The sequence below is a fragment of the Nycticebus coucang genome, chromosome 4 (genome assembly GCF_027406575.1).
Source record: "Nycticebus coucang isolate mNycCou1 chromosome 4, mNycCou1.pri, whole genome shotgun sequence".
Taxonomy (NCBI): Eukaryota; Metazoa; Chordata; class Mammalia; order Primates; family Lorisidae; genus Nycticebus; species Nycticebus coucang.
Window position 1 is genome coordinate 112,243,695 of NC_069783.1, and position 12,993 is coordinate 112,256,687.

The following is a 12,993-nucleotide window of genomic DNA, read 5'->3' on the forward strand; positions in this document are numbered from 1 at the left end:
TACTAAAAATAGAAAAGCTCGCCAGGCATTGTGGCGGGCCCTTATAGTCTCAGCTACTCAAGGAGGCAGGAGGATCACTTAAGCCCAAGAATTTGAGGTTGCTGTGAACTATAACACCATGGCACTCTAGCCTGGGCAACAGAGTGAAACTCTGTCTCAAAAAATAAATAAATATGGGTGGTGCCTGTGGCTCAGTGAGTAGGGTGCTGGCCCCATATACTGAGGGTGGTGAGTTCAAACCCAACCCCGGCCAAACTGCAACAATAAAAAAATTAAAAAAAAAAATTAATTAAAAATAAATAAATAAAGTGATCCAGACACCCAGAGAATCCCTAAACCTCACTTGAGAAAATTATATCTTTTCTCAGCCAACCTTTTAGAAAAAAATCATAGCTTTTCAAAATAAGTTCTGGTGGCTTGGGCTGGAATTTCATCTTCACTTCTCCTGCCCAGCCAAGGCACAGGTGAGCATTTACTATTGACTTAGCCCTGCCCAGAAGGCTGAGGACACATCTTAGATGATTATGCTGGCTCCCTGCTTGAGTTCTTGTCTGCCTCACCTTCCTCATGTTCACTCCTGGGTCTCACCTGCTGCCTTTAGGGCATGGGGCCTGCAGCTCATGGCACTTGGGGATGACACGGAAAGTCCCTCAGCATGGGTGTCACCACAACCTCCCACACCATGTTGGCTTCCTTCCTTTCCATACCCAGGCCTGTATTTTTGGCCCCTCAAGCCATTTTCTCATTCCCTGGTTGCCACCACTTACTGTATTATTTTCTAGGGCTGCTGTAACAAAGTAGCACAGAATGGGGTGCTTAGATGACAGAAATGCATTGTCTCACTGTTCTGGAGGCCAGAATTCCCAGATTAAGGCATCAGCAGAGTCATCTGCTTCTGAGGCTGTGAGAGAGGGAACTGTCCCAGGCCCCCTTCCCCTTCAGTGGCGTGTTGGCAGTCTTTGGTATTCCTTGGCCTGTAGAAGCATCACACCAGTATCTGCCTCCCTCTTCACATAGCCTTCCCCACTTGCATGTCTCTGTCCAAATTTCCCCTTTTTGTAAGGACACCAGTCATGTTGGATTAGGACTCACCCTACTCCAGTATGACCTCATCTTAAAACAGCTACATCCATCCCTACTTCTGACTTAGACCAGCTTCCGAGGCACTGGGGGTTCAACATTGGAGGCGAGGGACACATTCACTCTATAGCATATGCCACAAGCGAGCCCCTCTGTTGGTCTGTCTGTGGACTGTTTCTTTTTCATGCCTCCCCTATTTTTCTTCTCTGTGTGTATCTGTACTTTCTGAACCAGGATCTTTACCACCATAATGCCCATGGTAGCAGCTGGACTGATAATAGATGATCCCACCCTGCAGCCTGTCCGACGACTTGTTTCCCTTGTAGGCACTGTGTGTATGTGTGTGTGTGTGTTTTGGGTTTTGTTTCAGCTGTGCCTTTGGAATGTCTGCTATGGCTGCTGCTGGGGCTGGCCTGTCTCCTCTGGCCACTTTAGCTGCATGCCCGTCACCTGTGTGTCCCCGTGTGAAGTGAGTATCAGGTGTGATTTCAAACATGCCATTCATTGCACTCAGAATGCACGAGCCACACCTCAGAATTCTCAGCTATGTCACCGATAATTCTTTTTGTCTCTTCTGTTTCTATTCTAAAACCACCTTGCCCATGATCCAGTAAAGAAGGTCCTTTAAATGACGGGTCAGTAATCAATGCCCACTGGGGTCCCCGAATGACACTAACACTGTGTTTTCCATCTTCATGCCGGAGCTTTCTAAACTGCTTTGTTTTGCCAAGCCATTGGCCTGTTGAACTTGTTAAAAAAAGAAAGTCACAGGAGGGGACTGGTGTTTTGACACTCTCTGTGTCAGAATTGCTAAGTGGCTTTCCTGCTTACCTGGTCAGACAGAGGTAAAGCATAAGGGTGATGTGTTGCTGCTGTATTTTTGGCCAGCTAATTGCCCCAGTTGCCCTATGGAAAGAGCTCACAAATAACCTGGTCTGAAAATCATGCCTCCATCCACCAGCACGCACACATGACATACAGGGAGAATATCAGCAGATAACTTGGCTTGCCTCTGCCTGGTGATGAAAGAACACTTTATTCCGAGTAGAAAGTGATTATAGGATCCTGTAACCTAGAAGAGTGAAACCATTTTCACCCAGATGTGATTAAAACTAAATTCTGTAGGCTACAGCACTAAAAGATGCTAACAAGTGAACAGACAGAGGGAACCAAAAATAGTTTATCTGAACCTTTGATTTCTCAATAGCTTCATTCCTACTCTTGCACCCCAGGACATATCTCTTAACAAGTTCAGAGCCAAAATTCAAGAGTAAGAAGAACCTGGTGACAATAGAAAGAATTGTATTAAAGCCCAGTAGTATTGAAGGACAGATGGCAACTCAGAAAGAGATTTTGGGAAGTCCTCAGGTGGCCAACTTCAAGTTCACTGGCCAGAGTCCTAGTCTCTGTTTACATGATCTCAAGGTAAATCTTGCTTTAAGTAGGCCACTTTGCAAGCTGTTTGCTTGTGACTTCTGCATTTATCTCTTAGGTATGAAAGTGTTTTTTCATCAAGGTTCCCTCTGATCAATATACAACAGTCACAGCGGTTTTAAAAAGACCTCTTGGTCTACATGAGCTACGTGTTGTTGCTCTGTAGCTAGTTACAGTGATAAATTCCAAAGGCTTTCACCATTAAATCCATTTTCGAAAGTCCAAATTGTTTCCCAAATTTTGTTCACATGTTATATAGTCCCAGTGTTTATCTAATCAAACAACCATGATGTATACCGTGATTTCCTTAATATATTTTTAAATTGGCTTGGTGCCTGTGGCTCAAGTGGCTAAGGCGCCAACCACATACACCTGAGCTGTTGGGTTCAAATCCAGCCTGGGCCCACCAAACAGTAACGGCTGAAACCAAAAAATAGCCGGGCGTTATGGCAGGCTCCTGTAGTCCCAGCTACTTGGGAAGCAAAGGTAGGAGAATCGCTTGAGCCCAGGAGTTGGAGGTTGCTGTGAGCTGTGATGCCACAGGCACTCTACCCAGGGCAATAGCTTGAGGCTCTAAAAAAAAAAAAAAAAAATTATTTATTTATATATAATATATATATTTTATATATATTTTTTAATTGTCTCATTTTACTTAAATACTTGCTTTAGCCTCCTCCTAAGAGCTGTAGTGTCCATGCTTACCTGATTGACATTACATAAATACATATTTTAAATTAGAAATACTCAACTGGTTATATCAGAATCATGTTACATTCCACATGGCTCTCAATATTCCTTTCTCTGCATCATTAGGGTAATAAACCTGTTTCCACTGGCAATGGGAAGGCCCCTCAGTGGCGTCTAAGGCAGAAGACAACCTCACACATCACATCTGTGCATGCTTTGCTCATACTGTGTAACCTCCAAGGTGCTGTGACCAAATGACACGCACAACCCCCCCACTGCTTTCTTAGAATAACTGAAACTCAGCCCCAACTTTTTCTTTTACACCTTGATTTGCACCCTCCCAAGTTTGTTGCTGTATGTCCCTGGCATTGCAAAAAATGTGACGTGCATGGCAATGGGTGGGCTCTCATTTCTGTCTCTGCTCTCCCTCCCAAAAGGTTTAGCTTCTTCTCCCGAGATAAGAAGCGCCTGGTCAGCACACAGAGAAACATGCACATCCAGGAATCCTTTGGACAGTGGGCCAACACCCACCGGGATGACGGCTACACAGAGCAAGGACAGGAAGCCCTGCAGCACCTGTGACTTTGGCCTCCACCCTCTGCCCTGGACTGTCTACTGCCAGCACCTAGAACCGAACCTGCAGCCCAAGGGTTGCTGCCTCACGCCTCTTGGTGCACATGCACCCTCAAAACTGATCCCTCAGACTATTTTGAGGATGGATGTTGAAAAACTGATGCCAGACTCTAAAGAAATGTTTATTTATATGCAGGGTTATCACCGTTTATAACAGATGACTCTGATCCCTTAGGATACGTATTTAATAATCCATGAACTGAGGCCAGACTTTTGCATTAACTTCAGTAAAACAAGCTTCTTTAAGCCAAATATATCACTTGCCACTGTAAATTGCTATTTGACTTGCTTTGTATAAAATTCTGTGTAGAGGTTTTATTATCAGGTTTGACATACTTCAGTGGAAGACAGAGAAAGGGTAGCTCTTCATTAGTTACATTCATGAAATTGTGAAGACATCAGATATTGTATAGATACAGCAACTGAACAGGCAGGGCCTCTGAAGTCACAGGATAAGCTGGCCCAACTTAAACACAAAACAAGGGAAAATGTGGGTGACACCCAAAGACTGGAGACAACATTGCAAGAGCTCTTGGTTTGTTCCAGATAATGCCTAGCGCATGTAGCAATGTTCAAGGTGGTGTGCCTCGGAATCTGCTGTGAGTTATGCAGTACTAACCAAACAAAGTTGCTAAGGATGAGACACTGCAACAGTTTTTGTGTGCATTTTTTCCTGGCATCTTTTTTTTTCCTTTTATCATTCACTTTGTCAAACTCTTAGTTCCCTGCAAAGAAGACAAATATCCAAAAGCAGATGGAGGTATGAGAGCCTTAGTGAGACAGGATAGTGGGTGGGGGAGATTTAGCACAGTGAGGGTGCTAAGTAGGAAGACGGCTTGGGAACCACACATCTGGCTGATTCACAGGGCTACAGCAGCAAACAGAACCATATGCCCTGCCTGCAACTGTTGAGCTGGAGGCTTTCCCATATGACACTGTCTTTCTCTTCACTTGAGTACCCAAGGCACAGGGCTGCGTGCTCAAAGATTGAGAGAGGCAGCACCTCCTCACAGCACTCAAGTATGTCTGACAGATGGGGCTGCATTCTGCCTAGTCTACTAGAGTTTGCTGCGAAACCATCACATGGATTTGCAGAATCTAGAACAGACTGTTTGCAGATTGCTGAAAAACTTGATGAGACAGAATAATACTGTTGCTTTAGAGTAGCAGTTCTCAAACCTGACTGCCCGTTAGAAGTAATAGAATTTATCCTCAAAGAATATAGAAGCATGTATACTGAGGAATCCTTCCCCATCCCAACTTTAGTTGCCCCTCCAAGAGAGAACCACTGTAGCCAGGTTTTTAGGTATATTTCCTAAAAGTTTATGCATGACATTTATATTACACACTCACAAACATGTATGACATATATATGTACATACATGTATATGTGTGTATAACCCTGTTTCATATAAATGGCAGCATAATGTATATGTGCAACAGTGGCTCTCAACCAGGGGTGACTGTGCCCCAGGGGACATTGGGCAATGTTTGCATTTTTCATTGACGAATGGGGGTGGGGGTGGTGCCTACTGGGTAAAGACCAAGGATAGTGCTAAACTCCTACAATGCCCAGACAGTCCCTACAACAAAGAGTGACCTCCACACTAGCTCCAAATGTCAACAGCGTTCAGGCTAAGGTACCCCATATCTATGATGTATTAATGTTTATTCAGGCCCCACCAGTGAACAGGTAGCTTCCTTCCACATCCTTTCCCCTCAAAAACTGTTGGACTTTCACACACATGCAGCGGTCCTCAGAATAAAACAGAAGCAGAATTGCTAGGTCAAAGGGTATATGCCTTTGTCATGTTGATGGCTACTGCCAAAGTCCCTGCCATGGGAGCTGCATCATTTTTTTTCCTTTTACAGTTACTAGAGTGAGGATGAGAGCATGCATTTGTGTAATCCATCCACATTCTGATGCTCACTATGTAAGTACTGCAACTGGATTTGCTTTTTGTCCTGACAGTATCCTGACAATGCTTTCCTGATGCAGGGCAGTCTTATTTATCTAAAAAACCTACTAACCATGACACACTTCTGGTGCCACAAGAGGGAACACTTTGTAAATGAGGTGTAAGGCTATTTTCTGAGACTTGGGAGAAAATAAAATTCTGTACTGGAAATGAACAAAGGAAAGGGCATATTTTTCTAGAACCGTTGTAACAGCTGACAGCAATTGTAAGCTGCAGCTGGTTGGTTCAGTTCCCTATGTAATACCCTGAGAGATTTCATCCTCAATGCCAAAACATAGTCATCACTGTGTGAGTCTTGACTAGGTTTATTTATTTTGCATGAAACATCATGAATTATGTTTTTCTTATTTTTTTTAATTTTTTTTTGAGACAGGGTCTCACTTTGTCACCCTTAGTATAGTGCCATGGCATCATAGCTCACAGCAACCTCAAACACTTGGGCTCAAGTGATCCTCCTGCCTCAGCCTCCCATGTAGCTGAAACTACAGGCACCTGCCACAACACCCAGCTATTTTTAGAGACAGGGTCTCACACTTGCTCAGGCTGGTTTCAGACTCCTGAGGTGGAAGCCAGGCAATCCATCTGCCTTGGCCTCCCAGAGTGCTGGGATTATATGCATGAGCCACTGCACCTAGCCTAACATCATGAATTTTAAGAACATGAACTTTAAAGATACAGATTGATAAGAAAAGCTTAATGTCACTTTTTGACAATCATGTGAATAGTATTGTACGTATTTACTTTATTCAAAGTCCTTAGAAGTTAAAATCCCTAGATCCTCCTGAGCAAACTAGAGGCCTGATAAGCAAGAGAGAAAAGCAAAATTAACCACGAGAACTAACCACAGTTTTCTCATCCACTCTGACCACTCCGTTATTCCTCATTTTTATTTCACTCACACTTCTGTTGAGCTGTCTGTTCAAAGGGCTGGAAGACTACCACAGATCACAGCCTTGCAACTTTGGTTTTTAATTTTAAATGCCAACCAGAAAAAGAAAAGAGAGTCAGCATTTTGAGCAAGTGTAGAGTTACATTTGTTCAAGAGTAGCTGGCTGCTGCCTCAGATATGCAGACTGGCTTCTGAAATTAAGTCTCTGCATGTTCTCCTTGGATTCATTTTTCTATCCCATTTTTATTTCAGTTCAACAAACTCTTGGGCTATGGATATGAAGACTGATAAGATACAACTTAATTCTGATTAGGGTTCCCCCGAGTCACAGATTAGTGTGATTAAGTCATCACTTTTTTTTTTTTTTTTTGCAGTTTTGGGCCAGGACCGGTTTTGAACCTGCCACCAGTGCATGGGGCTGGCGCCCTACTCCTTTGAGCTACAGGCACCACCATCACCACCTCTTTCTGCTACACGTTGAAAATGCTCATTTCTAATACGTGGGAGAAAATCAAATTCTGTACTGCCAAATTAAATCAGAATGGTGGCTCCTTACATATGCCTTTCTATACAGGTATCAGCAACTACAAAAAAAAAAATTTTTTTTTTTTGAGACAGAGCCTCAAGCTGTTGCCCTGGGTAGAATGGTGTGGCCATTCACAGCTCACAGCAACCTCCAACTCTTGGGCTCAAGTGATTCTCCTGCCTCCACCTCCCAAGTAGCTGGGACTACAGGCGCCTGCCACAACACCTGGCTATTTTTTGGTTGCACCCTTCCTTGTTTGACAGGTCTGTCTGGATTTGAACCCGCCAGCTTAGGTGTATGTGGCTGGCACCTTAGCCGTTTGAGCAACAGGCACCTAGCCAGAAAATTAGTTCTTAATCCTATTAAACACGTCCTTAGATCTATGTGATGAAGATGATAATGTCATAACATCAGCCTGAACCTAAGTTCTTGAATAGAGAGAAAACTATCCCAAACCCCATTATCATCAGTATAAGTTTTATTCACTCATTATATTTAATGCTGCTTATAAAGTTAAGTACCCTGTGTTTTTACTTATGCTGTAGTTTCACTTAGGGGGCTGTTTGGGGGCCTCTACTTGCTTCTATCCCTCTTCTCCCTCCCCTTGAGCCTGTCTTCCCTGAAGTCCCTTTCTCTTTCCCAGTCACTTTCAGGCCACATCCTCGGCGGCTCTCTTTCTTGCCATCTCTTCTCCCGGCCCCTGTCGTGATCTCGATCTCTTGGTCTTGAGTCCCAGTGTCTTTCTCGGGATCGAGATCGCTCCCTTCTTTCCCTTTTTCCCTCCCTATAAAGGTCATTTTTAACAACTGGCAAATTAATAGGTTTTCGAAAAGGCCGATCCCGTCCCCCAAATCTCAGTTGTCCAGATTCCTTTTTCCCCCCAAGACCTCCTCCAAGTCGCCGAGGGATCCACCCTTTGAGAGTCCTTTCCAGTTCATAGTCCACAAATATTTCATGCTGGTCAATAACCAGGCCATCTGCATCTCGGTAAGCTTTGATCACAGAACGCTCCTCTTTGTACTCTATGAAGGCGTAACCCTTTGAAAAGCCAGTGACCAAGTCCCTCACCAGCCGAAGCCGCCGGATGTCACCATAGCGAGAAAAAACTTCCTTTAATTTGTCCTCTTTGGTCTGCAAATTTAGTCTTGCCACAAACAGGGTGAGAAGGGGATCTCCTGTGACACCTTTGTTGGGGACATAGCGTGCCAGCATTGCCCGCCAGACAGCACGATCATGTGGGTCTTCATCTGTGCCATCGATGCTGCCGGCTTTGAGTGGATCATACTCCTTGGCGATGGGCACCCAATCGTTCATGTTCTAAGAATGATAAGAGCAAATATGCATAGAATACATCTATATCCACTCACAGACACTCACGAATCTACTACGACCACTCATCAAACCCGCATGACAACCCCATGAAGTAGATGCTATTGTTTACCTTTTCTTAGAGACTAGGAAGGGAGGAGATACCCACTGAGGCAAAGGCCTCCCGCCTGGGAAGTTGGGAAATCAGTAGCAAAGTCAGGCAGTCAGGCTCCAGAGATGCCCTGACGCACAACTCCAAACACCGTCTTGGGAAGCTCACTGCAGCCAGGAGTTCAAGGCTGCAGTGAGCTTGGATTTCATCCATACGGGTATCATCTGACTTAGCCACAGCAGGGCAATGACCAAGTACACGATAACATGGCCACACAGATCAAAAGGCAGCCTTTCCTTTCAGAGACTTTAAAATGATCATAGGGAGGCCAGGTGCAGTGGCTCACTCCTATAATCCTAGTGCTCTGGAAGACCGAAGTGGGTAGATTGCTTGAGCTCATGAGTTTGAGACCAGCCTGAGCAAGATCAAGACCCCATCTCTACTAAAAATAGAAAAATTAGCCAGGCATTGTGGCACTTTCTTACAGTCCTAGCTACTCAGGAGGCTGAGGCAAGAGGATAGCTTAAGCCCAAGAGTTTGAGGTTGCTGTGAGCTATGACGCCACATTGCCACAGCACTCTACCCAGGGCAAAAGAGTGGTGAGACTCTTTCTCAAGGAAAAAAAAAAAAAAAGATCATAGGGAAATCAGCCTAGAACTGCTGTGGAAAAGTGGCATTTTTAAAAACTGTACTACCTCTGCATTGACTCTGGTTAAATACAAAATAAAATAAAAACTACACTACCAAGAATTTCAAACATATACCAACATAGAGAACCATATAGTAACCCTCCACAAAGTTTTCACCTGGCTCAACTAGGGCCAGCACACACACGGGCAGAATAACCTGCCTTCAGATAATTCAGCATTGCGCTGAAAACTGACCCTCGGCCTCTCACCATTTCCCATCACAAGAGCTATTGTTAAACTAGCCAGTATTTTTCCTCATTCCTTGAATGTACCCTAATTCCTCAGCTCCACGACTTTCCCAGACAATTTCCTCTGCTGAGAATATTATCTTCTTTTCTGCTTCCCCCATCTACCCTTGTGAAAATACTACGTTCAGTTTCAAGCCCCTTCCCCTTGAAACAAATCCTCTCTTCCTATTACCTATTCTGTAATATTGATCATATTTTGCCCAAGACACAGAAAACAATCTTCAGTCTGGTAGCTCCAGATGCTAGGATATTCCCTGATAAATGGTGGGGAACCAATAAAATAAAAATTCCAATGAAAAACAACAGAATTGTTTTTAGTCCAAATCAGACAAAAAGGACCACATTATTGAGAACCAATGCAGAACAACATTATATTGTCTACCACCAAACTGTAAAAGGAGGACAACATAAGCTTGTCATTAGCAAGCAATCCTGGAGAAGATGCCTCTCTGGTGTTCTATCAGTAAAAGGATGATGAACAGGAGGAGCACCAGATGAGAACAAAACTGTTTCAGTCCTGAGCTGTGCTATGGCTTTAACTCAACTGTCTTTTGTCTCAGATGGCTGGAATTTCTCCACGTGAAAAAAAGGAGATCACACTATGTTATTTTAGTCTTTCCATGCTCTAGCATTCTACTGGGCCTAAAATTCTGAGTCTAATCTTACTCCCCACCTCCATTACAGGGTTGTAGGAAAAAAAAAGTAAGGACTATAATTATATATAGCTAACTTCCATCAAACACTTAGGGGCCAGGCATTGTACTAAGCATTTAACACCCTTCGCTTCTCAACAATGCTGGTATGTAGGTACTACTAATTACTGTCATTTCAGATAAGGAAGGTCAGACACAAAAAGGGTTTTATCCCAAGTCACAAAGCTAAGAAGTAGTTCATTGGGAGAGTAAGAACCAGGGGCTGTGTGCACTCCAGAGCTGGAACTCTTAATAATTTCCTCAGATGGTTTTCATAAAATGTAAGGCTTTAGATGAAAACCAGTATCAGGATTCTGGATGTTTGAGGCTGATGATACTCCATCCTCACCTCCCTATTCAACATAAAAAAGTTGCAAAGATCTACCAAATAAAACTGATACGATGGTACATAGTGAGAGCTCCTGTTCAAAGCTTTGATTTCCTCAAACTAAGATAGAAGCGAATTACAAAGATCCGGATAAGCTTGGATTTTGTTCTCTCACCCGCATGCTTCTAGCAATACAAACAGCGGGCTTCATTTTCTCATTAATCTTTCTAGGTGTACTTTACTAAACCAAAACTAAAGCATTATGTTATGGTTTCCTACAGCGACTTCATTGGATTTTTTACATTCTCATTTTCTCATAAACGGGGGATGAGATTTGAGAGATGAATGGTGGGGGTGGAGGTGCGTGGGGCAATTATTGTCTAGAACTCCTGGGACCAAGCGATCCTCCTGTACCCTCACTAGAAGCTGGGACTACAGACCAGCGCCACCACGCCTAGCTTAAGTCCTTCTACCCTGGGCAAAATTTTAATCAGTTCAATTTTCAGCCTCAGGATTCTTACCTGTAAAATGTAGCTACGTTTCACTAGGTTTTTGCGAAGATTCAATAATGTGCCTGTGAAAGCGATTTATCATCAAAAATTATTATACAAATAAACGTCTTTTTTTATTTTTAAGTCTCTACTGGTTCTTAGGAATGACTTTCCCGCGCTGTTCACCCCAGAGGGAAACAAAATTGGAAGCGGGTGGCTCGGCGCCTGTGGCTCAAGCGGCTAAGGCGCCAGCCACATACACCTGAGCTGACGGGTTCGAATCCAGCCCAGGCCCGCCAAACAACGACAGCTGCAACCAAAAATAGCCGGGCGTTGTGGCAGGCGCCTGTAGTCCCAGCAACTTGGGAGGCGGAGGCAAGAGAATCGCTTGAGCCCAGGAGTTGGAGGTTGCTGTGAGCTGTGATGGCACGGCACTCTACCCAGGACTACAGCTTGAGGCTCTGTCTCAAAAACTCGGGACCCGCGGGAGCCGCGCGACAGTCCCCACCCGCACCGGACATGCGCAGTGAGACATGTCCGAAGCAAAGACTGACGTATCTGTGGAAAAGTCTCTACTTCCAAACCAACCGTCAGCTTGGCCGCCAGCCATTGAGGCTGGTGCTCCCCGCATTGCCTGGGGACGGGTGAGGAAACCCAGTTCTCATCCTCGCATCCCGCAACACAACCTCCGTGGGTCTCCCCGCTTTGCCAGGTTTCAACATGGCGGCCCACACAAGCGAAACAGAGCGTCCAGGCCGAATTCCTTCTTCCTTCTCTCAGGTGTGGGAACCTGTTCCCTCCGAGCCACTTCCACTCACCTCCGCAAAGCTCGGACTCCTTTCCACACGGATACAGGTGCCGGGCTTCAGGTAGGAACGGAAGAATTCCTCCACTGGCCTTGGCCGGACCGGGTCTTTATATTGGTAACAGCAGATTCGCCACAGACGGTGGTTTCCTTTTTGCGTTTAAAAAATTAAATGCATGCGTCGAGCCTCGAAGGGCGTTAACATCTCCGAAAAGGGGCGGTGCCTGTGGCTCAGTCGGTAGGGCGCCGGCCCCATATGCCGAGGGTGGCGGGTTCAAACCCAGCCCCGGCCAAACTGCAACAAAAAAATAGCCGGGCGTTGTGGCGGGCGCCTGTAGTCCCAGCTACTCGGGAGGCTGAGGCAGGAGAATCGCGTAAGCCCAGGAGTTGGAGGTTGCTGTGAGCTGTGTGACGCCCCGGCACTCTACCCCAGGGCGGTACAGTGAGACTCTGTCTCTACAAAAAAAAAAAAATCTCCGAAGAGAATGAGCTTTCTTTTTCCTTTTCCTTTTTACTTTTTTACACGAAGAGGAATACGGCTAACCGAGTTGAGAGACTATCGAATGTGCAGTTAGTCTGGGAGCTGTGGTTTTCTTCCTCCGAAAATGTGGTTCTTACCAAGTTGTGTACATTTTCTCAGCGTTTTCCTAACTCCTAGGTTTAATAAATTCCCTTTCCACACTAGTAAAACTGCTTTTTCAAAGCGAGCATCAGAGAGACCACTGATGTCAGAATAATCTGGGAGCTTGTGAAAGAATAGGTTTTTCTGGGCCCAGCCGCAAATCTGTGAACTCAAAAAATCTCAAGGAACTTGGCTCGGCCCTGGTAGCTCAGTGCTTAGGGCTCATACACGGGGGCAGGCAGGTTGGAACTCGACCCGGGCCTGCTAAGCAACAATGACAACTGCAACTAAAAATAGCCGTGCGCTGTGGCGGGTACCTGTACTCCCAGCTACTTGGGAGGCTGAGGCAAGAGAATCGCTAAAGCCCAAGAGTTGAAGGTTACTGTGAGTTGTGACTCGACGGCACTCTACCGAGCGTGACAAACTTAGACACTATATATTAAAAAAAAAACTTAAGAGGGCGGCACCTG

The 12,993-nt window shown here is 44.9% G+C and overlaps 2 protein-coding genes across 9 annotated transcripts in view; one reads left to right on the forward strand and one right to left on the reverse strand.

Moving 5' to 3' along the window:
• The window catches only part of RILPL1 (Rab interacting lysosomal protein like 1), a 49,486-nt gene extending 41,937 nt beyond the window's left edge, over positions 1–7,549 (forward strand). The window contains exons 7-9 of one of the 7 annotated variants that reach the window (XM_053588750.1): positions 1,315–1,402; positions 1,697–1,715; positions 3,639–3,778. In XM_053588750.1, coding sequence (XP_053444725.1) covers positions 1,315–1,402; positions 1,697–1,708 — 100 coding nt within the window. In that variant the 3' untranslated portion in view covers positions 1,709–1,715; positions 3,639–3,778. Of the gene's footprint in view, positions 1–1,314; positions 1,403–1,691; positions 1,716–3,638; positions 4,103–7,076 lie in introns of those variants that run through there. The other 6 variants (XM_053588752.1, XM_053588747.1, XM_053588751.1 and 3 more) reach the window with 6 other exon arrangements.
• A 141-nt stretch (positions 7,550–7,690) lies between these two features.
• On the reverse strand, positions 7,691–12,070 carry SNRNP35 (small nuclear ribonucleoprotein U11/U12 subunit 35). Of its 2 annotated transcripts, none has more exons than XM_053588762.1 (2): positions 11,915–12,070; positions 7,691–8,545 (listed from the first exon to the last, which is right to left on the reverse strand). In XM_053588762.1, exon 2 carries the CDS (start codon positions 8,540–8,542, stop codon positions 7,802–7,804), a length of 741 nt encoding a protein of 246 aa, XP_053444737.1. In that variant the 5' UTR covers positions 8,543–8,545; positions 11,915–12,070; the 3' UTR covers positions 7,691–7,801. The 2 variants fall into 2 exon arrangements, with proteins under 2 accessions (XP_053444737.1, XP_053444738.1); XM_053588763.1 differs by lacking the exon at positions 11,915–12,070 and adding an exon at positions 11,127–11,608.
• Between the last annotated feature and the right edge of the window lie 923 nt (positions 12,071–12,993).

What these genes read in the sequence shown, in the direction of transcription:
- SNRNP35 (XM_053588762.1), bottom strand. Translation starts at nt 8,542, where the DNA reads ATGAACGATTGGGTGCCCATCGCCAAGGAGTATGATCCACTCAAAGCC.